The sequence below is a fragment of the Schistocerca nitens genome, chromosome 7 (genome assembly GCF_023898315.1).
Source record: "Schistocerca nitens isolate TAMUIC-IGC-003100 chromosome 7, iqSchNite1.1, whole genome shotgun sequence".
Lineage (NCBI taxonomy): Eukaryota > Metazoa > Arthropoda > Insecta > Orthoptera > Acrididae > Schistocerca > Schistocerca nitens.
The window spans coordinates 136,503,170-136,527,240 of record NC_064620.1 but is presented as its reverse complement, the minus strand read 5'-3'; the positions used below and the strand labels follow the sequence as shown (position 1 = coordinate 136,527,240).

General features: G+C 39.9%; 2 protein-coding genes across 3 annotated transcripts in view; one reads left to right on the top strand and one right to left on the bottom strand.

Moving 5' to 3' along the window:
* Positions 1 to 5,197: 5,197 nt before the first annotated feature.
* The window catches only part of LOC126194794 (transmembrane protein 87A), a 76,068-nt gene continuing 57,194 nt past the window's right edge, over positions 5,198 to 24,071 (top strand). Inside the window, exons 1-4 of the mRNA XM_049933100.1 lie at positions 5,198 to 5,453; positions 11,648 to 11,714; positions 17,615 to 17,712; positions 17,807 to 17,899. Coding sequence (XP_049789057.1) covers positions 5,346 to 5,453; positions 11,648 to 11,714; positions 17,615 to 17,712; positions 17,807 to 17,899 — 366 coding nt within the window. The 5' untranslated portion in view covers positions 5,198 to 5,345. The remainder of the gene's footprint in view (positions 5,454 to 11,647; positions 11,715 to 17,614; positions 17,713 to 17,806; positions 17,900 to 24,071) is intronic.
* Positions 15,692 to 24,071, bottom strand: part of LOC126194795 (uncharacterized) — a 71,061-nt gene continuing 62,681 nt past the window's right edge. For both annotated transcript variants that reach the window (XM_049933101.1, XM_049933102.1), the window contains exon 4: positions 15,692 to 15,954. In XM_049933101.1, the coding sequence (XP_049789058.1) occupies positions 15,866 to 15,954 (89 nt within the window). In that variant the 3' untranslated portion in view covers positions 15,692 to 15,865. The remainder of the gene's footprint in view (positions 15,955 to 24,071) is intronic.

The following is a 24,071-nucleotide window of genomic DNA, read 5'->3' as shown; positions in this document are numbered from 1 at the left end:
ACTATAGTAATTCTGAAAAAACTGAATATCTATATAGCTGAGGAGTATAAGGACGGATGTTACTTGTTAATACATCATACCAAAATAATCTCGCACCAGGAGTATTCTGCTATTTAAAGTTCAATGAGGCATGTGGACTAGAGCAAAGTTTCTCAAGTTCCTCATCACTCGCATTGCTATCTTCTCATAATCAATTGACACTACTTCTTCCTGCTTGGATAGGTTGTTAACCACAGTGCATTCCTTTCCTGAAATGACTCTGATATCTGTCATTAATTGTGATTTGAATTGTAGGTGAGGCAATTGCATAGTATTTGCCTTAACATTTTGTTCATTAAAGGCATGTGTCAAAGAAGCATGATCAGTATACACTGTAAATGAACGCTGTTCAACGAGGTATTTAAGCTACCTTCTTGCCATGCATACACCGGAAATTCCCTACCATATGTTGAATGTTTCTTCTGAGATGGTGAAAACTCATAGGGGTAGATGACAGTTCGCTTCTATATTCCTTCTTCTTTCTGTTGAATCATGCAACAGATGCATAACCTGAAGCATATAGTAATAATGCAAGTACATTGTTTTTATACAGGAATGTTAAAGGGGATGCAGTTGTAAAGTCCATTATGCACTTCTCGAACTGTATTATTGCGTTCTCTGTTCACTGAATGCTCCTTTTGCCGTTTTTCTTGGTATTCTTCAAGCAATCATTTATATTAGCTTGATGGTCTGTGGCATGTTCCAAATGCCTTCGGTAAAAATTCGGTATCCTATGGAAATGACAGATTTTTGTCACGCTTCCTGGAAGTTTCAAATTAGTTATCACTTGTACTCATTTTGGGTTTGGTCTGATACCTTTTGGAATCACATGACCCAATTTCTTAAACTGAAAACACAGTTTTTTCCAACATTAATCCTTAAACTGCAATTGCTGAATCGTTCAAACATGATAGTTAAATGTTGAGTGTTTTTTTTTTTTTTTTTGGAGAGCTAGATGCTGTCAATTTATCATCTAAATAAGCAAAAAACAAATTTTAATCTCTCAAAACTTCATTAATAAATCACTGATAGGTACTGGATGCATTCCTGAGGTCAAACAGCATGAAACTGAATCCAAAGGATGTGATCACAGCACTCTTTTCGTTATCACTTTCAGATAATGGAATTTGATGATATACTTTGATTAGACAGACTTCAGAGAATATTTATTTGCCTGTAAGGATGGAATTCAGATCATTTGTGTGAGGAACTGGGTAGTGGTCAGGAATGGTCTGGTCATTAAAATGTCAGTCGTCTCCACAGATGAGTATTTGGCCTTTGTACCGTATGTAGAGGACCAGTCCTGGAGGATTTAATGAGAAGAATTATATTATGATTCTTTAGGAACTGGAATTCATGTTTAGACAAATTTACTCTATGCTTTTGAGTACACTGGTAGGCTATAGCTCATTGCAATATAACGTTTAATATTATATTTAATTTTTCCCAGTGTAAGTTCAGGTTTCCTCAGGTCACGAAGATCTTTAAGTAGTCCAGAGCATTTACATTAGCATGAAATGAACTAATGGAAGTGGACGAATCAACTCTACACTGTAGTGCAGCCACTTGTAACTGTGTATTACTATCAAAGTAATTTCCTTTTTTGGTCTGTTAATAAGCCAAACTGAAGAACAAAGTCTACAGTGATTATTACCTTTTGTTTTGTTGGTTACAATGAAAAGCCACTCAAAACTACATTTTAAATCAAAGTCAAGATTCAGTAACATAACCTTACAGGTATCATCCCTGACAGAAAAAAGTCAGTGTATGGTATCAGAACTAACGAATTAACAATGATAAAGTGTACTAATAGGCAAAGCAAACTTCATAATGGATGTTCTTGATTAGTTATGTATGGTAAACTGCTGATAAGTGAAATAACATTTCAAAACACCAACATTGTTAGTAGAAATATATACATAGAAACATATCAAATGGTACGATATTGCAGTACCTTTGTTATGTTGAATTACACAATGCAATATTCCTTTGGATGTGTATGCATACCTGAAGGAACAGGCACTGTGGCGACTACAGTCATTATGAAATACATTAGATGCATTTTCAGTTGCGAATACGGACAATCATCAGCTGTATAATGGAATAATAAATAATATTTATGTAGGAATACATAGAGCCTAATCCATTACATTCTTTGTCATAAATAACAAATAACATCACAAACAACTGTATTTTTCTCATACAGAGCTGGCCTTATCACACATGGCTTTAAGATTTTTTTTATCTTTTTGTATTTATGATATGCGAAGTTCAGAACCCACATATCTCTCTTCCGAAGCTGTTCGAAGCAACTCTCAAAGATTCTCGAGAAAGTCGACTTTGAAGTATTCTAGTGACTTTAATACTCCAAAGTTATATCAGTTTCTTGACAGCCAGTGTGGTTCTGAGGTAGACTACTTGCTTGCTATGTGGATGGCCCGAGTTCAAATACTGGTGGCTTCAAATTCTTATGCAAAGGTACATATTCTACAAGTATTTTTGAGAAGTGTATAACACAAAAAGACGGGGCAAAATCGGTAACACTGGATATTGGTTTGGGTCTAGTTTTGGTCATCATTTTTTTCATTTTTCCATTGAGTTATTTAAATATAAAATTCATCAAATATACTCTAATTAACACATACATAATTAACATTTTTATGAAAAACGCACATATTCTTTCTTCTAATTGCATGTTGGTCACAAAAATCCAAATTTTATTGCAAATGAAAATTCTTAATTACCTATTCACGAGTCTTTGATAGAAGTTATTAATAAAGATTGTTTAAATTTTAAAAAAGCATTAAAATATTTTATTTGTCTTTGTGTATTTTACTCATCACAGAAATTCTCATAGAACACGCACCTTTGTTAAAAAGTTTACCACAGCCGTGAATCAGACCCATACCACCTCCAATTAAAGACAATCGCAAAACTTGAAAGTCGAGATTCTCGAGAAGTTTTGAGTGTTTACCTAACTACTTTGTGTGACTGATGTTTGAGTTCTGTACTTCATGTAAAATCTGTTGGCTCTGAGCACAATGGGACTTAACTTCTAAGGTCATCAGTCCCTGTAAAATATATATATCAGATTTTACAGGGACTGATGACCTTAGAAGTTATATATATATATATATATATATATATATATATATATATATATATATATATATATATATATATATATAATCCGATTGTTGTGTGGGCTCCTTGTTAATGAGAACTGCAACATTAACTTATGTTTTTATACATAGTGTAAGCATCAACCCTAGTTCATTAGTTAGTTACATGTGCCATAGATCGATTATTTCATCGAAATGCTGCTGAACGAGTTAGTTTACATGATATTTATACATGGTTATTGTTAACATTGATGAACACATTATAAGTTTTAGTCCTACTCATGCAGCTATATGTCTTTTTTTCTTTTTTCTCTAGGCTACAAGTTTTTAAGAAGAAATATGTTAGTGGAATATAGGGAGATATCCAGGAGAAACGATTTTAAATTATATTTAAATCTAACTCTGCTATCTGTCAGATATTTTATGTTATTGGGCATATGATCAAAAATTTTTGATGCTGCATATTGACCTTCTTTCTGAGCCACTAACAACTTTAACAATAGGTAATAAAGGTCATTTTCCCTCTAGTGTTGTAGATATAGACAAAACTGTTCTTCTGAAAATATGATCGATTATTTATGAGGAATTTCAGTAGCAAATATACGTACTGTGCTCAGTCTCTTGAAGTGGTATCTACATGATGTCCATAAGTGAACAACAAGTATTATTCTTACTGTATGTATTTGTGTAATCAATACTTTCTTTCGAGAGTGGATGTAGACAAAATAAGTCAGGAGATTGATACTTTTGTTTCCAAGATTAGCAATTATACGAAGAGCAAAAGTAGCTGGCTTAATTGTTTGAGGAGCTCAGTAACATACTTCCTCCATTAGAGTTTTCATCAATATGTACACTCAAAAAATTGGAGCATACTACCCTATTCACTGACTCATGTTCATGTAAAACATGAGTTATTGGTATGAATCTGTTTGTTGTACAGAACTGAATATTCTGGGGAGTCGTTTTTTGTAGATCCATTTAATAATTGTTTGGAAAATATTATTTACCAATTCTTCTGTTCAGTTACTGTAGAACCTAAAACATTTTTCGCTTTCAGATATCTGACCTCTCGTATGGGAGAATATTCAGTATAAAAAGTTCTAAATCTTTTTGAAACATTTGCAATGTGTCACGAACTCTCTATAATTTTGCTAAGAAGACTCAGAAGCACTAAATCCATTAGTATAACATTAGAGAGTGCGATGAAAATAAGTTAACTTCCGATGTTAGCAGACGACTATAAAAGTTCTCTCCCTCCTTCACGCCTTCCAATGTCAATGTGAAAACTTTCTTTCCGTGGAACGGTGGCGGCGAGGACCTGTTCCATTGCGTCCTGTTCCGCGCCATTGGCGGCCTGCTTGAATGCCACGGTTTGAAATGCATTTTGGATTGTTTTGGGGGAATATTCCTTTCCCTTCCCTCAAGTGTGAATTGGTCTTTAGGATTTCTTCCTGTAGGATGAGCAAACAGAATTTTTTTACTGACGTTTGCACCTCTGTCATCGGTTTGTATCACGATGTACAGCAAGGAACAGAACCTGCTTCCATGAGCGCGAGGTAGCGTTATTGAATATCTGTTTCTGAATTGTGGCAGTGTAAGATTTTTATTTTTATCTTCTTTATCTTAGCTTATATTAAGACTGAATTTATCTTATTGATACCATGACTAATTGTAGGGAGGAAACTTCATGTTTACGACAGTAAAGAATAATTAAAATAAAATGAAATTCCTTCCGTGGTTCGAAAGTAGAGTCAGATGATAAACCTGTTAATCTCTAAAATGAGTACGGTACTGCTGGCGTTCGGCAGAAGTCGTCGATTTGGTTGTGGCGGTCGTGTTCTGTTTGAAAGGTACTAATAGTAAGTTGGCAAAGCCAATGAATGTGAATCCTAAATGAATGTTGCGGTAACGGAGTGACCTGTAGTGTACCCTAAAGATTACATTCGCGACCTTTTTAATTGATCGATTTCATCCGAACGCTTGTTGTACCAAAGTCACCTATGTAGTGCTGACTTAAAAATGACAAGAGGGTGGAATATCTTTGGTGTGCAGTGTCAGGTTTGTTGTGGTGGGAGGTTTTCCTGGAAGCGGCGTGTCAGAGGGGGGAAGAGTAGAATTGTGGTTACGTTTGAAATATTTGAAGTGGACATAATTGTTACTGAAAGTGAAGTTTTTAATAGGAATATGAGTTTTTCTTCGTTGTTCGCTCTTTTTGTTGCCTGCGTTGTGTTTAATGTACAAGTTATTGACGGTTTTCCAGAACAAGGAAAATGGGTTTTGAACTTGTATGATGTGAGTAATTTTCTATTGAATTCACGACTTATTTAATTTAACAATAGTCACAGATGTTTGGAATGTGTAGAGACTTGAAGTTGAAATTTGCAAATAAGTTACAGGATTATAGGTCGCCCGGTATACGTGTGTTATTTGGTCCGCAGTGATTTGCATCACATCTAATCTTCGTGACTCAGGTGCATGATGTATCCGCGAGATCTATCTCCGGAGAAAAAATTACCGACAGGGCAATATTTTCAGCATCATCGAACCACTGTTCATGTTTTCCATCACTTGCGCAACTGTTGCCACCGTAAACTCCCAGCTTACATTATGTCGTGTAATCTGTCACGTTTCGGCCTATGTCAACAATTAAGCCCTAATTTTATAGTAGCGAATTGTGTGTATTGATCCTAATCACGAAAGCATGACACGCATCCAGCTTTTCCTGTCACGGTGAATCACAGTGAAATTATTTTTGCGACGAATATTTATGACAGATTGCAAAGCCAGATATCCTGTCGTGCTACATGTGCTGCAGTTAATCGTGTTCCGTGGAAAAAAGAAGACTGAAATTTTAATGCTCTTAAAAGGAAACTTCCCTATCAAACCTACCTCTTCCAGTATCACCAGTCTTTAATGTTGATGCCAGTATTTCAACACCATGAAAATCGAATGTTTTCAGTTTTATGGGTAGCTTGATAGGAGCCAATAATTTCTGTGGTGATTTATTTCCTGTGGAATCATATTATTCATTTCTCATTTGTAAGGAAAATGTAGGCTACAGTAAAATGGAACTAACAGTTGTAGGTAAAGTAAATTTTCACATGTGGCTGTGGATGTAGACACAAATAGGAACCAACAAGATCGTCAACTAGCAAAAGAATGGTATGGATGAGACAAATTAACACATCTACTTATTTGTTAGACATCTAATAAAGGTTTTAATGTCACGTGAAGCACAACACAGGACAGAGTGAATGGGAAATAAACAATACTTCGTTAATAGTGAGTTATTTTCAATTTTCTCTTGCTGGATATTCTTTGACCTGCTGTTGACTGTGTTAGTTAAATAGTTGATAACTCAACAACAGTTAATTTTTGGTGTGATATTTGATGTGTCAGTTTAAACTCTAGAAGAAACGTGTTAATTAATCCATGTTATCAGGCATTTGACATCCACTGCTGGGGATAGACACGCTCAATTTCATTTTCATTAGTCACAAATAAGTCTTTGAAGGTGCTTTGTTACCTGATCTATTTGTTTTCCTGTCTCTCCTAGCACTTTCTTTCATTATATTCTTAGCAGCCCTCAGTTTTCACATTGAAAATCTGGGTTTTACTGTCATAAGTCAAAACTAGTAAAAGTCCTGATTGTATACCTTATGTTTCAAATCTCAAGATTAATTTGGAGAACTATTTAGTTTCTTGAAACACTGCAGGCTATTTTTATTTTCTGCTTCTTTCTTTTGCTGTCCAATTAGTCATTATATAATGAAAGCATGCAGGGAACAGCAAATCACGTTACTAGGAGTATTCCTTAGAGACTTAGGTCAGCAGAAGTCATAAGTGGTGCACAGTGATTGTGTTTAGGCAGATGTTCCAAGTTACATTGCAAAATAGTCCTAGACAAGAAATTTTCCATCTTTCACAAGGCAAATAATCCATCAACCATTTCATACTAGCTGCAAGAGTATGAGAGTCAGTGAGGAGACAGTGTTAAAAGGAAGTTAAATGGAGCAATGACTGTAATGAAGATTGACGGTCTCATAAACAAGCCAACGCAATTCTCAGATAGTTAAGTCACACAGATCAGCATTTAATGTGAGCCTCTAAGACTACGTACAGTCATCATCAGATGATTTGTGTGTGATGGCCTTTGAAATTCAGTTTGGAAGGTTTGCTGTTGTAGAACCACCTCTTTGCTATGTGGGAATCGTAACATGTCTTACTTTTGGCTCCCTATAAATGCCATTGATTAATGAGATACTGTATGAAAAATTGAGCCAAATAAATGCTACAGATGTCACCTCATAAGTGTTTAATTAAATTGCGTGAAGGAGAGAACTCAAGCTCGTGTATATCCCCTTTGTTGAGGCCGAAGTAGTAATACACAAACATTGCTGAATAGTATACGGCTCTCATCAGCTGCATCAGAAGTCATTCCTTTCACTGTCAGCTACAGCTTGATACAAGTCCTTTAATCCAGTGAGCTTATAAGCCTTTTCCAGTTTGGACAGTCTGCCATCCGTCCCCCCACCTCCGGAGACAACAGTGCAGGAGGCCTTCATACACAAACTATAGCTAGCATGAGTATTTTTTGATATTGGAAAGGCATTATGATGCTATATGATTATTTTGTAATGCTTCCTAGTCAATTGACACATTTCGTAGCAAAATGGTGATGTGTTCCTTGGCCAGTACTCCCAAGAGAATGGTGTAATGGTGTTACTCAGAGTGTGTAATATGGAAATGACAGATTGCTACTCATCACATAGAGGAGGTTTTGAGTTGCAGACAGAGACAAAGAAAATGGATACTAGAAATAAGATTTCAGACAAAGTCCTTCCTCAGAAGTAGAACTCTCACACAACAACTACAAAATTCTCTCGTGCGTAGCTACTGCCTCTGGACACTAAGACCCAAGTGCTAAACATCTTTTGTGCTTTTGACGATCTCTTAAGTATGGGAAGCACTTAAGTTTCTCATCAGATAAGTAGCCTACAAATCTTACTAATTATTAGAAATGACAATGTTAATCTACCCCGAGTTACAATTCCTCAAGAATAAAAATATGATTTACACATTTCTAAGGGGAAAACTTAATTTGTGGTTTCTTCCCACCAACTTGGCCTCTACAATGCAACTTCTAGTTGACAAGCAGTACTTGAAAGATGAAACCATAAAAGAAAACAGTAATTGGTTGGTTATCCTGGCTGTTGGAAACACACACACACACACACACACACACACACACACACACACACACACACACAAAGCACTATAATGGTGACACCTCATGTCATTGACAGAAGCTTTGTGTCATGGGGATGTATTATATTTAGATGTTATGTCAAAATGATTTCTCCATGCATAAGTAGCTGGGAGGATGAGCACCATTGTCTTATAGTTTCTTTTATTGACACAATGTTACATTCATCACCTCCTGCCACTCATGATCATATTGGTACAAATCATAATCTCAGTGACAACATTAGTGCATGCAGTTGCATAACAAATTTAAAACATTTCTTTTGTTGCCCATTCTTAAAACCTCTCTAAAATATTGCTCAACACAGAAGGACCACAAGCGAAAAGATTTTACCAAGGAATATCCATTCCTGCATTTGGTAGATAATTTCTCCAGGTTGAATCATACGCATTTTTAATATCAGACAAGATAGTCCCTAGGTGCTGTATACAAAGGAATGCCTCCTGTATGTCACTTCCAATAGCTCTAGATTATCAAGAGTGGAATGACATCCCCTGAAGGCAACTTATTGATTCTAAAACCTAGTTAAGGTGGACAACCCAAGCTATTGCTGCCTCTAAACATTTGGCAAGTGGGATAATACATTAGCTGCTGGGGTGTTAAGTGATCTATCTTTGGGTTAATGAACTGAACATTTATCAATTCCTTACTTAAGTCAGGATATTGACCTTGTTTTTCTTTTCTTTCTTCTTAAACAAGGAGGAGTTTTTGGATTTTAAGATGTCACAGCATGCTGTAACGAATCATGTACATCCCAAGAGTATCATCACACGCCACAGGAAGTATGGAATTGAGTTCCCACACTGGTGAGGGTTTGTAGAGTTCTTCATTTACAAAATGGAAATTAATTATACTCTTCTTCATAGCTACTCAGCAGGCCTAGGACCAGAAGATTTAGTGCTGTGAAAGTGCTCAGACATGACCAAGTCTTTATCTCCTTTGGCTTGACTAAGAGCTCTGCTACTCCACATGGCAGCCAATGAATGTGGCGTATATTTGCCTCCAATCCCACTCACTGATTATAATACTATAGGAGCACATCTGACCAATTGAGAGATTTCAGAAATGTAAGCCATGATACCATCCTGTTTTCTTCAATTGTTTTTCAGTCTTTTGTGCTCGCTGTACGATACTTTGTAACATTCTCTGCAGATGGACTTGTCTTCAGTCTTTGTGATACAGCTCCCTCGTGTTTTATAGCAGAGTGTTTTACTAAAGGACTGGCTGTCTTCTTTGGTGACATGAAACAGATGTTAAGTCCCATAGTGCTCAGAGCCATTTGAACCATTTGGTGACATGAAGATTTGTAACAGATTTGTCAGGAGTAGTAATGTGATCCATACAATACTGAACATTGCCTTAGTACTCAACTACACCCATATGGCTATACAGTGTCCAGTTTGTGCTGCTTAGCACTCATTTTGGTATTTTTCTTTCCGGCCCTCTTCTCTGGATAAGATGGAGAGGAATTAAGAAGTGGCCATTGAAATGATCATCTACCATTCTGCTCTGAGAAAAATGTGCATGAGCAAGAGAGTAAACTATGAGATAAATTGAGGAGAACATTTCTTTTCCCTTGCTAAAGTGTGTCATTTATCCTGTGTTGAGGAGGCACATAATCTTTGAGTATACAGTGTACTCAACAATTCATTGCCTTGGGTAAGTCTAATTATAGCCCCATAGAGTACTGCGAGCACTGTAGTCTTCCAAAAGAAGACACTGTCAAGGGAGGTTGTTGGTGATCTCTTTGGCTGCCTCACTGCCTAATATCTTTTGTGATATTAGATAAATGGAGCACACTTTTACTGGCAGCTCTAGTGGCCTGTATGCTGGGACGGCAACTGCTTCTAGTGTCGTAGTTAAGGTGACAGGTGGAGAATGGTGTGAATTATTGTTTAACACTGCCCATCTTCCTTCAGTCTTTCAAAAAGAAGAGAACATGTTTGGGGTTTAACATCTCAGCAGTGACGAGGTCATCAGATAAAAATGTTTGGATTGAGGATGGATGGGGAATGAAATCAGCCATGTCTTTTCAAAGAAAACATCCTCCATTTTGCTTCAACAATTTACAGAAACTTTGGAAAACAAAAAGAGGATTTGGACCACCACCCTCCTGAATATGAGTCCAGTGTATTATAGCTGCACCATCTCTCTTGATTTGTTCCTTTCAGTGCTCATGCTGACTCTATTACTGACGTTATTTTTCTTCCCTTTGTATTTTTGCCTTTGCAGTGTTTCCAAGGCCACAGCTATTGGTGGTGAGCCAGAGCAACTTATTTCATGCTGCCAACTTTCAGTTCTAAGTCTTCAGCATTAGAGTTGGGTGAAGTTTTTCTAACTGTCGCTTAAACCATTTTATTGCCCTTTGTTTGCCTTAGATTGTGACAGGACACTAGTTGCACAACATATACACAGGCACAATCTCCTTATCTGAGAATGCTAGATATCTTTCCATGTGAAGACATTAGCCTTGGAACCATCACTCACAGGAATGTGCACCCTAGGTATTATGTATATACCAAAACCAGTGAGATGCCCTTTCTATTGATAGAAATTCATTACATTACAACATGCTGATAAGGCCAAGTTGTTCCCAAAGTCACCAGATTTTAATTACTGCTTGAACAATACCTGAACTTAAGTTCATAAGCTATAGAATAGGGACAAGATATAGCTAGCATTTCTAGTTGGGCGTGCAGTAATGTCTTAAATCCGGGACTGGACTTCACATTTGCTATTAGTTGGGTCCAGTATCTTTTACTTTTGATTTGTTTGATGGAGTAAAAATATTTTACACTCTCCATATTCTTTCTATCAATCTGGAGTCCAGGCAAGCAGAGGCAATCAGCTGATTGGCTGCTTTTGCTTATAGTACCCTTAGGTTCCCTTCCCAAAGGAATTTCCAATTAAACTTCCTGGCAGATTAAAACTGAGTCAGGCTGGAATGCTAATCCAAAACATTACCTTTTTGTTTTCAGTTGCTACAAGCACACGCTCATTGAGTTATTAATAACATATCGACAGTACCATTTTGAAACTGGATTAATAATTCAAAGTGGAGGCATCGAGTATTAAGTCACCCCATTAGCCAAAATACTAATGTCTGTACTCAGTTTTGTGCCAGGAGGATTCTGTGTGTCCTCTGTTGTTGTTCGTGCATTTTTTGTTTGTTTATTGCCATTTGGAGGGAATATTCTAATCAATTTTTCTTACTTTTTAGATGATTGAAGAATATCATGAGTCTATTCCCAAGAGTTTGTTCAATGGATCAGTGGCAACTGTAAGAGGTAAGAACAAATTTATTTGTGTGTGTGTGTGTGTGTGTGTGTGTGTGTTTGTGTGTGTGTGTGTGTGTGTGTGTGTGTGCGCGCTTTCAGTTTGTCAACATATACTCATTGTAGTGGCTTAGTGTACATATAAGGGCAGCCAAATGACCATGAGGCAGACTATGTAATGGGCATGGCGTGGACATTGGTAATGTAGGGAGGTGTTTGTATAAGAGTGCTTTCTACTGGGAAGCAGTAAGGAACAGTGAATGTTCACCAATGGGGCATTTGTTTGTTAGATATGTTCAACGTGAGGTCAGTGAGTTGCGTGTGCATCAGACTTCACTATGGGCTCCATAAAAGAGAAACAGCGAGGTGCAGTGTGAGTTTTAACTGTGGGAAGGGTTTCATGAAGTGAAATTCATGTCCAGCTGCCTGCTTTGTATGGCGAACACAGTATGTCACTTGTGCATATGTTTGCATGGAACAAATGATTTCGAGAAGGCCGGGCTGGATGTCTTTGAAAGACAGCAGTCAGCCAGGATGAGCTTAGAAATGACTGACAGTGTATGGTGAAAGACATTTTGCTCATGTTGGGAATCAGTCATGATACTGATCACACCATCATGTCAGAGCAAGAGAAGTTCTGAAAAATCTGTCATAGTGGGCTCCGCATACCCTGCCAGAAGAGCAGAAGTTGGGCAGAATGTCATAATCACAGGAGAACTGGGAACAGTATCCTGATTAAGATGATCAGTCCCTGCCCCATATTGTCACAGGGGATAACATATGGTGTGATCATTTAGAGCTTTAGAGCAATTGCCAGAGCCAATACAAGTGGATTCACCCACACAGAAAAAATCCAAAGTCATGCATACCAGCACTGGGAGAGTCATGATGACCTTTTTCTTTGACTGCAAGGGCCTGCTGCTCATTGACTTTCTGGAGCACTGCGCCACAATTAACCCACCATGGTATGTGGACACATTGCAAAAACTGAAGCGCTCCTAATGCATGTTGACAGACACCATCTATACATCCTACAAACAGTTCTGATCCCCCCCAACACAATTATGATATGTTTGGAGACATAAAGAAAGAACATAAAGAAAGAGATTCACGGCCATCAATTTGCTTCTGACAAATAGGTGCATGCCAGGGTACAATCATAGTTCTGTATACAACCACAAACATTTTTCCATGCTGGCTTTGACTGTATTGTCTCACAGTGGGATAAATGTATTAAGTTATGGCGATTGGTTTTGAATTAATAAACAGTTTACTTACTTTTTTCCATGTGCCTCATTTTCATTTGACTGCCCATTATCGAATAATAGTTGTCAGCAGGCAACCAGAGTTTTCCAAGTTCTCAGTGGCTTCTGTAAATTGCTTCAGGTAAATGCCAGATGGTTCTTGAAGAGTCATAGCCAATTTCTTAAGCTTGTCTTTCCTGTCTGACATAATACTCCCCTCACCATGAATTTGTTGTTCATATTTTGTTGCCTAACAAAGGTATTTGAAAGAGTTATCTTAATAAACACACACATCATGACAGTGCTTTCAGACATTGACATAATTCCACCAGTCACATTCATGCGTAGACATCTAATACTTTATTTGCCCATGATTAAATATATTAAACCTACGTTGACACATTCCTCTAATGCAGACAACCTTGTAGGTGGGGCAACCACAGCTATGATTATTCATCTAGAGTATTACTAACCGCTTCAGCTCTATTTGAAAAGCTCGGAATCTTTTTTCCCAGCATTCATTTTCCATCAAAACAAAACACCGCTGAAAGACAGTATGTCATGGATTAAAAACTGCCAGATTTCAGTATAGTGGGTGGGTCCAAAACAAATCATATCATAGTGATCGCTTCCCCAATCTATATGGAACCGTGTATAGGGGACGCGGCCACGTGCTCCGTCATGACAGTGTTGTGTGCATGCATTGTAGAAACAGGGATGACAACATGCTGCTAGCAAGCTTTACTATTTTGAAAGACACAGCCAAGGTGACGAACTCCAGTGCTTCATTTGTCATCCTGTAAGACAGTGGATTTTATGAATGTCAAGTGAACCCGGCAATGGTTTGCAATTGCTAAATATGTATGGGAATTGGACGTATCTCTTAATCCCTTCCTTACCCTCTCTATATCTATCTCCTTGCCCTACCCCTTTCTCTGCCCGTCACTCCCTCCTCCCTCTCCCTCTTGTTCTCATTCTCCTTCCTCTCTTTGTCCATCTCCTCCTTCCCCCTATCTATGTTCATTTCCTCCTCCTACTTTTGCCATCTCCTCTTTTGTCAGACTTTGAGCTTTGTTTATTGGTGTTGTTAAGTAAACCTTGATTGCGAATTGAAGTCTCTTAAAGTTAATGGGTAAATCAGTTGGATCATTGGTATAGGGGGCATGAGAGATACCTTTTCAGGTCTGGATCTATCAAGATAGTATCTTCAGCAATAGTGTTTTGCATGGTTTTAATCTTCAAATGGATAGGAATACAAAGTTTCAAACAATTCAGATTTAATAGTAGTATTCTAATCATAAATCAATAAGCTGTATATACAACTCTCCTGTTTTATGTTAAAACCAACTATAAGGAATTGAAGCAGCACATTGTTGTGTATACAAATTTTGTTTAAAATTATATATAAGAAGAAAGAATATATACAGGAGAAACAGCTCGTCTAATGGTTTAAATGCCCCAATATCATAGTTAAAATTGCTTGTGAGAAAGAAAACTAAACCACATGTTTTTGCAATACAGCACTTTTTTCCTCACAATCAGTTTTAATAGAAAAACTGCACAGTGTTTTTTTTATAACAATATATGGCTCATATTTGTCTGGATGTTTATCAGAGTATTCTGCAAGAATTTGAAGTAAATAGATCAAGAAATTTTCGAGATTTTTGCTAACATTTGCATATTATGACCTAATATATGTATATATTATATATCTTTCAAATAATAGCCTTTAGCCATGCAAATTTTACTAGTATTGTGTGAAAATTTGAAGTTAGTTGGTAAAGTTTTTTTCCAACTACCTCAAAAACCTCCACACCCTAGAGCTGGCTCTGAGATAAACTGGGGTTACAACAAATGAATCTTCCTATAAAATCCACTGTGAACCAAAGCTGTAATGTTGATTATAACTAAAAATAAAAAGTTTGAACAGAAGAAAGCAACCTGGAGCAACAGAAATTGAAAAACCAGGCATTAAAAGAACATGCAATTAAAAAGTACTGGTTGGACATGAGAAAAACTGAAGAAGCATTGAACTTATGAAGTGTCAAATCACAACAGTTCAAAGATCATCAAGAACAGGAGAAAACAGACAATGTCAATCCTACTAGAGGCTGTTCGATCAGAGCTGATTTGACAAGTTGACGCAAAGATTGAAAAATCAGAAAAAAGTGACAGCATGATTCTAAAATATCTGCAGCATGACTGTGGTGGGGGATTACATCAAGTCCAATATGGAATAACAACAATATTGTGAAAATGGTATAGTGCTACTCACCATATAGAGGAGCCATTGAGTCTCAGACAGGCGCAACAAAAAGACTGCTATGTATTTAAGCTTTCACTCAAAAGACATCCTTCAGAAGTAGAAAACACCCACATGAAATCACTGCCCCTGGCCACAGCTACAGCCAGCCACAGTGGCCAGAAACAGTGATCACCTGTGTGTGTGTGTGTGTGTGTGTGTGTGTGTGTGTGTGTGTTGTCTTCTGAAGGAGGTGGTCTTTTGGCTGAAAGCTTAAATGTATAGCAGTCTTGTTTGTGTGGATATGTGTCTCTTTCCTACATCGGAAGGTCTTTTGGCCAAAAGCCGAGCAGTCTTTTTGTTGTGACTATCTGCAACTCAACATCTCCTCTATATGGTCAAAAGGAAAATCATCTTTTTTTACCAGTTTTATTAACTTTTATCATTTTAACATTTCAGGCAGAAGGCAAAACCGAATTTCTGAAATTACACAAGAAAACTTGAAGTTTTATTTTGCAAAGAAATTAGTGATCTTCTGCTACCTCAGGAAACTGTAGCATTCTTGGTGAAGCACCACATTCTCTGTTGCAAGCAATGTTAAAACTACACCATTGGCTACTTCTGTTGTAAGGACGTACTTGTGCAATGTTTCCAGTGAGACTTTGCCTCTTTCAAAGTCACAATTTAATTGTTTTCTCTCTTCTTCTTTTTTCTTCATCCCAATTTTCATAGTCTTCTGATTCATTATTGTCTTCATTCTTGTCATCTGGAACAGTCAGAACTTTTGTGTCAGACTTCCATGTGATATCAAAATGTGAGAAATAGTCAAATGTCATATTTTCTCCTAAGTCAGAAAGAAGACCCAATGTATTGTGGAAACCCAAGTCCATTTCTCCAGTCTCCTACTGTTGGTTGTGTGGCTTCAGGATGAATCCACAGTTCTTGAAACAGTACAAAATCATGGCCAGGATAACATTTTTCAATGCTGTATAGCTAAGCTCATCACTGGCCCCTGGCCATCTTTATTAAATCTCTCCATCACTATTGACACAATATATGTGTGGTGAAAATGTGTGATGGAGTAATTAATTAATAAAAAATAATTCTTTGCTCTTTCTACAGTATCATGGCAGATCTTTAATAGATTAGTTATAGGCATTCTAGCAGTTTTAAAAAAGTTAGCTGCCAAATTTTTAAGAGTCTTGTTCCAACACAGTATGTAAATATTCTCCATTTTCACATACATGAGTTAGCAATTGTTAGACATTACTGTTATTGCAAGCATGTGATATTGTTTTTCTTGTGAACTGTGCGTTTTGCGAGAACAAATTTTCATCCTTAGTTCAGTGTAACAGAATTACGTTAAATCTCCTCCACACACACACACACACACACACACACGTCAACACAGAAATGTAGTACAGTGAAATGAAATTAAATTAACTGACTTTCCCCACTAAAACAAATCCAACATCATGTTTTGGTCAGCTGTTCCACCAATCATTAAAAGTGTTCCTGGCCACCCGATCAAATACAGGACACCATACCTTTGTCTTACTTTTAACATACAACACTGTCCAATAATCAGGGTGCACTCATGACATCCAGAACACATAGGACCCAATGTTATACTTCAATGTGTTGACAGAGGCATGATATTGAATATACTTTAATGGGAGTAAAATATTTTTGCCATGAACCTGAAAGTGGGAGCTTCTTTTCGCAAAATGTGTAGTTCAACAAGAACAACAGTATATTAGGGCTGAATACAGCAATTCGAGATACAGTTCTGAAACATGTTTTTTAATGCCACATATGTGTGACTGTTTTCCTTTAGTGTGTGTGTGTGTGTGTGTGAGAGAGAGAGAGAGAGAGAGAGAGAGAGAGAGAGAGAGAGAGAGAGATACTGACACAGTCTTAACATACAATGCTCAGATAACGTGGTAGTGTGTTGTCCATGGAAGATATTCCAACTATGAAACATGCTTTTCACTTGTAAAACTTCATCACAAATTTACATGCCTGGCCTTTGGTGATCATAGTTAGGTGCCACTTCTTCCTGACATTAACTGCCAACTTCATGCATTCCTTGTTAGGCAGAACTGCTGTATGGAAAGAGATTTATCTGTAGTACTGTGGAATAATTATAGATTTTGAGGGATCTCCAGTACTTTGAAAATTGATTGTAACTACTGTTTATTTGTATTCTTACTTGAGCCTTGTAGTTAATCAGTAAGTAAATGAACAGGCACATCTGCTAAAAGTTATGCACAATCTAAAATTTTATTTTTAATTAAAATAAAACAATGATATATATATATATATATATATATACATATATATAAAACTGTTTTTCTTTCCTTTGAATATTTAGAATTGTTTTCAGATAACATGCATTCAATTCTGAGTTGCCTTATTGTTTGCAGTTGATTGCTCTTCTGACTCATCAGAAACTGATTTGGTGCTAAAAGCGACCATGTATGAACTGCATTGCTGGAGTGAGATTTTTCAGCGAGGGAGCCCTGTAAGTCAGTTCAATAATCTTGCTTCTCTGCAGATACTTACCTTTCATTGTTTCTGCAAAGCTCACTACATTTTTTTTTCTTTTTTTTCCATAGGAATATGATGATGAAATCATTGAAGCTCAGGTCCCAGCTGACAACAAAACTTCAGAGACCAGGAAGATATTTAGATGCATGAATTCGAGACAGGTGTGTACCTTAAAAGACGTTGCATTTGTTGTGCAATAATGTTTCATTTACTTGAACTGTAGAAGAAAGTGCTGCTTTCCTGACAAATTTTGCTTCCAAAGCAAGGAACTCTTTATGCTCTCTTTCAGAAGTTTTTCCCCCCCTGCGAGCCTGGGGTTCAGAATAGGCCCGAGGTATTCCTGCCTATTGTAAGAGGCGACTGAAAGGATTCTCACACTTTTCGGCCTTTATGTGATGGTCCCCTGTGGGATTTGACCTCCACTTTTCAAAATTTTCCCGAAGAGCGAGCCAATTGGTGAAGGGCGCCCTACATGGTGCATCGTGTCCATCGTGCATCGAGATCTTCAGCCCACTTTCTCGTCGTGGCATTGCAGTCCCTCTCATCCTCCATCTCTTGAGGGAGGACGCCTTCCTGGGTGCTTTTCCTCCACCAACTATGCATTTTAGTTTTCTGCGCCAATGAGAACCATGGAATTCTTTGCACCTCATATCCAGCACAGTAGCCAGTCTGTTGTGGTGGGGCCGTCATGTACCCTGTTGGTTGTAGCCCCCGACTACACAGGGATTGCTCTGCTGACGCCTGAACCGTTAACTCCCCAGGTATGCCAAGGAGTAGATACCGGTCACCCTTGGGGCGTTGGGACTCCCGGCAATGGCCATCCTGCCAGGTGGCCTTTGCTGCAGCTGGGTGGCACCCTTGGGGAGGGCCCCTGGTCAGAGTGGGTGGCATCAGAGTGGATGACACACGGTGAAGCGTACCACGTCGTCACTTGCTGGTGACCAAACGCCAGCAGTCTCTGAGTGTTCCAAGTCTCAGTATAATGCAAGGCAATACGATGCTAAATCGTTCCCATCCCTGGCCAGACCTTGGGAGGAACACCAGGCTAAGGATGGCAGTGAACCTTATTCGCCCTGGTACCTCTTATGTATGAGAGCTGATGGGGACTCCTTTCTCTCGATGAAGCCTCAGTTTTTTGTAGAGCTTTTAGAGGACAAGTTTGGGGAGATGGAGGGCTTGTCCAAAATGCGGTCAGGGTCAGTCTTGATAAAAACAGCATCCTCTGCTCAGTCACGGGCATTACTCTCTTGTGATAAGCTGGGGGATTTTTCCGTTACCATAATGCCTCGTAAGAGTTTAAATATGGTTCAGGGTATTATATTCCACAGGGACCTTTTTCTGCAGTTTGATGACAAGCTGCACGCCAACTTAGAGTGATGAGGAGTTCATTTCGTCTAGTGGTCCACCGGGGTCCGAGGGATAATCAGGTTGCCACCAGTGCCTTCATCTTGGCCTTCGAGGGTGACACATTACCCAAGAAGGTCAAGGTGATGATCTAATACTGTGATGTCAAGCCATATATCCCTCCCCCATATGTCTTCCCGCTGTACTTCCAGCATCACATGTTGATATTGTGGACATATATCCCATCCCAATACTCCATGTGCCCCACCTCCCATCTGTGTCAACTGCGGAGAGCTGCATTCCTCTTGCTCACCAGACTGCAGGATTTTACAGTGAGAAAGGAAAATCATGGAATACAAGACCCTGGACTGACTGGCCTACAATGAGGCCAAGAGGAAATCCTGTGACTATGACCTCCTCTTATGCCACCACTGTGAGAACAGTTGTAGCCCCATCAGTTCCGCGAGTTCCAGTCGGCTCTCAAAACTGGAAGACTACACCTGCCGCTTTGATGGTGGGGGGGCACTTTCCTGGTGCTCCCGCATCACCTGCCTCAGGACCACTGTCCCCCCAACCATTGGGGACATCAGTCCCCACTTCTCAGCCAGAGAAGCGTAAGTCTTCTTCGGCTCCTCTCGCTAGGAAGGGGTCCCATGGGTCACTCCCTTTCCAGGTTTCTGCTAGTAGATGTCACCCGCCAGTGACTGAAGTGCCCAAAAGCAACCAGTCTTAGGGCTTCACGATCCTCCTCAGTCCCGGAGACTGAATCAGTGAACTCTCCCAGCCAGAGAAACCCAAGGATCAGCGAGAGAAATCCAGGCAGGAAGAAGCCCCCCCCCCCCTCCCAAGACCAAGGAATTGCGGTGTCCTGCACATTTGTCGGTGTCGTACCATTCGTCTGGAACCTGAATGGTGATCCACTCACTCACTCACTCATTGTAGTGGAGACATGTCGATTCTTAGGACTGGTTTTTGACGCCTGATTGACTTGGCTACATCAGCTTCATCAGCTTAAGCGAGAGTACTGGCAGCACCTCAATGCTCTCTGCTGCCCAAGCAACACCAACTGGGGTGCAGATCTCTCTATACTGCTGCCGCTCTACAGAGCCCTTGTTCAATCCTGCCTTGGTTATGGGAGTCTGGTTTATGGTTCAGTGGTGCCCTCAGCATTGCATTTCCTCGACCCAGTGCACTGCTGTGGCATTCGCCTAGCGACCGGAGCTTTTAGAACAAGTCGGGTGACCAGTGTCCTGGTGGAGGCTGGAATCCCTCCGTTGCGGATCTGGCGTGCACAACTGCTCGCCAGTTATGTTGCACACATTCATAGTTCTCCTGAGCATCTGAATTACTGTCTCCTTTTCCCAACCATGGCGGTTCATCTCCCGCATCGGCAACCCAGGTCAGGCTTCACGATTGTGGTTCATGTGTGATCCATTCTCTCCGAACTGGAGTCCTTTTCTCTCCGAACTGGAGTCCTTCCATTTACCACCTCTACTTGAGGTCCATTCACGTACATCTCCATGGTGTATACCTCGGACGAAGCTTTGTGTGGACCTTTTGCATGGCCCTAAGGACTCCGTTAACCTCGCCGCTCTCCGCTGTCACTTCCTCTTGATTCGATTCTTGACGTGTTCTTGGGCTCTGAAGTTGTTTACACCGACGGCTCGATGGCTGATGGTAATGTTGGCTTTGCCTATATCAACAGAGGCCATATTGAACAGCATTCCTTGGCTGCTTGCTGCAGTGTATTCACTGCAGAGCTTGTGACCACATCTCGTGCACTTCAGTACATCCGTTCCTGTTCTGGTGAGTTGTTTCTTCTCTGTTATGACTCCCTTAGCAGCTTACACGCTATTGGCCACTGCTACCCTTGCCATCCTTTGGTAGCAAACATCCAGGAGTCCATCTCTGCCCTGGAACGGTCCAGTTGTTCAGTGGTGTTTGTGTGGGCCCCAGGACGTGTCGGAATCCCAGGCAACAAACTTGCTGACAGGTTGGCCAAACGGGCTACGCGGAAACTGCTCCTGGAGATGACCATATCTGAAACTGACCTGCATTCTGTCTTACGCCTCAAGGTTTTTCGGCTTTGGGAGACGAAGTGCCATAACAGTATGCACAACAAACTGCGTGTCATTAAGGAGACTGTGAATGTGTGGAAGTCTTCCATGTGGGCTTCTCGCAGGGAATCAGTTGTCCTTTGTAGACTCCACATTGGCCATATGTGGCTCACACATGGTTACCTCCTTCATCGCGAGGACCCACCTCAGTGTCGCTGTGGCTCCCAAATGACAGTCGTTGACCTCTTGCTGGACTGCCCTCTTTCAGCTGCTCTGTGGTGGACTTTTAACTTTCCCAGTACCCTACCTTCAGTGTTGGGTGACAATGCCTCAACAGCAGCTTTAGTTTTTACATTTTTATTCATGAGGGTGGGTTTTATCATTTGATCTGAGTTTTAGCGCATGTCCTTTGTCCCTCTGTGTCCTCCACCTAGGGCTTTTAGAGTAGGGGTTTTAATGTGTTGCAGAGTGGCTGGGTTCTCCTTTTCTATTCTCTTGGTCAGCCAGCCATGGTAATCTGCTTTCTTGTTTTTAATCTCCTCTCCCTGTTTCTTGCGTCTGTTTGGTTTTCTTGCCCTGTTTTGTCCATTGTAGTGTTTGTTGTACTTCTGTTGTTCTTCTAGTTCTTCCTTTCTCCTGTTATTGTGCTGTACATCATCTTTGTTTTCTTCTTTCCCTTGGGTAATTGTTATACTGGGAACAAGGGACCGATGACCTCACAGTTTGGTCCCTTCACCGTCTGGTGCACAAATGAGAGCCACCTGTCGATCAAACTCTGGATCTAGTCCCGCGGGAAGCCATGACAGTGCATCTGAATGAGGACCAGTAACAAATGTCACAGCAACACCTACTGAGAAAGAGCAGTCATCTCTGCAGTCGGTTGACAGTCCTGTCTGGTAGCTTGAAATGAGGGCTGAATAATGGAACAAGCACCCAGTAGTCAGTGATAAGTAGGAACTTTGCTCCATACTAGAGAACCTGAAACTTTTTTATGTCAAAAAGCAAAAGAAGTAGCTTCTTTTCACCTGTGAGTAATTACATTGCACTGCTGAAAGCATCTTCGATCTGTAAGTGATGGGCTGCTTGGTGCCCTCTAAGTGCTGATGTGATGGGACCAAAACTCTGCCATATAGGCACATGCCGGTGGCCAGAGTTAATGGTTTACAGGTGTAAAAGGAGCTGCATATGGAGCAGACCACAAAAACTGCTTGAGGGACTGAAAAGCCCATTGACAGTCTCCAGACCATACAGATTTGATGCCCTTTTGGTGAAGCCAGGTGGGAGGATGGCAGATGTATGAGGTGTGGAGAATAAACTTAGTGAAATAAGAAACTTGCCCCAAAAGAGACAGGAGCTCCTTCAGGTTCATGGGCAGTGGCAAGTTGTTGATGGCTTTGACGTATCATTCATAGGGATAAGGCCATCCTTGCTAAGCACAAATCCCAAAAAATGCACCTTTGGGAAAGAAACTACATTTTTCCGATATATAGTGAAGGTCTTGCAAAATTACATGCAAATTTCATATGTTTTTCTCACGTGGAGCCCCTGAACCAGACGTCATTGAGGTAGTTGATGAAACGGGAAATATTCTGATTCAGTTGCTCCAAATATCATTGATAAATTCACTGTGCAAACAAAATTCCAAAGGGCAAGTGATTAAATTGGTAAACCCCTAAGGGGGTGTGGAGCACCAAGAAATTGTGAGAAGCAGCATCAAAAATAGCAAATACATGTATGCATTGTGTAAGTCAGTGCATGGAAAATATTGGTTTCCAGACAACAGCTCCTCCAGCCATGAAATTGGATATGGCTCCGTGACACATTGTGCATTGGCTGTCTCTTTAAGATCAGTGCAAAGGCACACAGTGCTGTCTGGCTTCTCAATCACCACCAAAGGGATGGTCCACTGACTCAACAAAACAGGAGGAATGATGCCGAGATCCTGCCAACTGTGCAACTTAGTTTTGACTTCGTCACTCATGTCGAAAGGAATGGGACAGGGTTGGTAAAATTTAGGTATTTCTTGCAGCTAAGGGAGACATATACCCTGAAATTTTCTGCCAGTCCCAAGGTATTCTCAAACAGCTGATGACATGACAGTAGTAAGGAGCCCAATTCTTGAGAGGGGACTGAGTGGGACACAAAATGTATTTTGTTCAAACCAAAAATGGAAAAGGCATCTAACTGAAAATATTTTGCGCCCACAGTGAATTAACTACTAACGACGTAAGTTGCTGAAACTTCCTGGCAGATTATAACTGTGTGCCAGACCAAGACTTGATCTTGGGATCTTTGCCTTTTACAGGCAAGTGCTCTACCATCTGAACTACCCAAGCATGACTCACGACCCATCCTCATAGCTTTATTCCGCCAGTACCTTGTCTCCTACCTTCCTTGTGTAGCTCAGATGGTAGAGCCCTTGCCCATGAAAGACAAAGGTCCTGAGTTTGAGTCTCAGTCCGGCACACAGTTTTAATCTGCCAGGAAGTTTCATATTGGCGCATACTCTGCTGCAGAGTGAAAATTTCATTCTGGAAACGTCCTCCAGGCTATGGTTAAGCCATGACTTCGCAATATCCTTTCTTCCAGGAGTGCTAGTTCTGCAAGGTCTGCAGGAGAGAGCTTCTGTGAAGTTTGGAAGGTAGGAGACAAGGTAATGGCAAAATTAAAGCTTCGAGGACAAGTCATGAGTGGTGCTTGGATAGCTCAGATGGTAGAGCACTTACCCGTGAAAGGCAAAGGTTCTGAGTTCGAGTCTCAGTCCAGCACCCAGTTTTAATCTGCCAGGAAATTTAATATCAGTGCACACTCCACTGCTGAGTGAAAATTTCATTCTGGAGACATAAGCTTTCTCATAACATGCTGAGATGGAGAACTGCTCCATCAAATCAGTGCGCTGTTTACTACGGGACACTACTAGATGTAGTGACCC